At 40.2% G+C, this 2015-nt stretch overlaps 1 protein-coding gene across 1 annotated transcript; it reads right to left on the bottom strand.

Annotated features, from left to right (window-relative positions):
* Positions 1-636: 636 nt before the first annotated feature.
* LOC137622473 (zinc finger BED domain-containing protein 5-like) lies at positions 637-1743 on the bottom strand. The gene is made up of 2 exons (XM_068353080.1): positions 1306-1743; positions 637-1206 (listed from the first exon to the last, which is right to left on the bottom strand). The coding sequence occupies exons 1-2, from the start codon at positions 1741-1743 to the stop codon at positions 637-639; spliced, it is 1008 nt and encodes a 335-aa protein (XP_068209181.1).
* Between the last annotated feature and the right edge of the window lie 272 nt (positions 1744-2015).

The following is a 2015-nucleotide window of genomic DNA, read 5'->3' as shown; positions in this document are numbered from 1 at the left end:
TGTTCATTGATGAAATTATTTATTGAAAAATTAATGTTAACCATGTTTCATTCCTGTCCCATGTGCAATAGAACCAGGAGAGCAACCCTTAAAATTAAGTAAAGTAAAGTAAAGCAAAGTAAGTAACCAGTTAATCAATACTGTAAGCCAGGGGTTCTCAACCTTTTTCCCGTCAAGTACCCCCTGAGATATAAGACCATTTACCAGTACCCCCCCGGTAATCTGACATCGAACAAAATGGTAATTTAGTGACTAACTCAATGTACAATGGAACAACATAGGATATTATGAAATTATTCAGATTTTTATTACTTTATTGAGATGAAACATGAATATTCCAAGTATTTTACAGTGATACTACACATGCAGAAATGAAACAAGATTTCCTTTATCAACCATTACTGAACTTCAGTGTGAAGGCTGTGCCTGTCTGTTACAAACAAGTTTCTCAATTCGAGGAGCAGTATTAGACAGGCACAATCGTAGGTCATGTTCCACATTAAGCCGTGATCGATGTTTGGTTTTCATGTTCAACAGCGTTGAAAATCCTTGCTCACACAGATAAGTACTAGGGAACATCAACAAAGAGTTCAGAACTACTTTAGATACAACAGGGTAAATCTCACTCATTTTAGCTCAGAACTTGGTTAGGGAAAGTGTTTCAAATGCATCTTTTGCAACAGAGTCGTTCACCAACTCTAAGAACTCCTCTTGCATGTTATCTGGGAGAAGGTGCATATTCACAATGAAAGGGTTTCTAATCAATTTTGATTCCAATTCACTCAATTCGGGGAAGTAAGACTGCAGCTCCATCCGCAGAGAAGCTAGATGTGATTGCACAAGTTGCATCACATCTTGTTTTCCAGTGTTTTGACTTTTATCAAGTGCCTCACCAAGGTGTTCCAACATGCTAAGATTTCCATCTTTGACCTTCCCTTCCCAAAGCTCCAGCTTCATGGTCAGTGACCTAAGTTTGTCCATGAAATCACTCACTGTGGCAAAACGGCCTTGGAGGGATAAGTTAAATGAGTTCAGGCGTAAGAATATGTCACTCAGGTAGGCCAGCTTCTGAAGCCACTGGCTGTCTGACAATTTCTTGGTGAACTCAAGTGATTTTACCTTGTTGTCACATTTGAAGAATTCAGTGAGCTTCTCCTTTAATGATTCTACTCTTGATACCACATTCCCCCTCGACAGCCAGCGAACCTCAGTGTGAAGGAGCAACACTTCTTCATCACTTCAAAACTCTTGGCACAGAAGGGAAAACAGTCTTGTATTTAGGGAGCTTGACTTGATGGCATTTACCATGTGCACAACATCATCCAGGACTAATTTTAAATCAGGTGGGAGAGTTTTGGATGCCAGGGCATATCTATGAAGCATGCAATGAAGATGCTTGGTTTCAGGATTCACCTGATTCACTCTTCCTCGAAATCCTGATCGACGACCAAGCATTGCTGGTGCTCCGTCAGTTGTGCATGCACATACATTATTCCAAGACAGTCCTTCTTTCTCAAAAAACAATGAGACTTCATTGAAAATGTCTTCACCTCTAGTAGTCGTATTCAAGGTATGACAGAACAAAAACTCTTCCTTGAAATCTTGACCAGTGACGTATCGCACAAACACTAGGAGTTGTGCACAAGCAGCCACGTCAGTCGACTCGTCAAGCTGGATTGCAAATTTTCCTAAAGAGGCTTCCTTTAATTCAGCAATTACTTGTTGTTTGACATCCTCAGACATATCTACTATTCGTCGATGAACAGTATCATTTGAGAGAGGTACTGATGTGACCTTCTGCTCAGCATCACAACCAATAACAACGTATTATATCTTTGCAGCAAGGAACTATCAACTTTTCTGCAATGTTGTGAGGTTTCTTTTCTTGTGCAATTCTCAATGATACCATGTAGAATGCACGCAAACTAGCTTCATTTTGTTGCCTGAAATGTCCCGAACGATCGAAGCTTGCTCGCTTCAATCCCTCTTCCTTTTGCTTGAAGAAAGCAGCATTC

This window comes from Palaemon carinicauda, chromosome 29 (genome assembly GCF_036898095.1).
Source record: "Palaemon carinicauda isolate YSFRI2023 chromosome 29, ASM3689809v2, whole genome shotgun sequence".
NCBI classification, from domain to species: Eukaryota; Metazoa; Arthropoda; class Malacostraca; order Decapoda; family Palaemonidae; genus Palaemon; species Palaemon carinicauda.
This window is presented reverse-complemented; position numbering and strand designations above follow the sequence as displayed.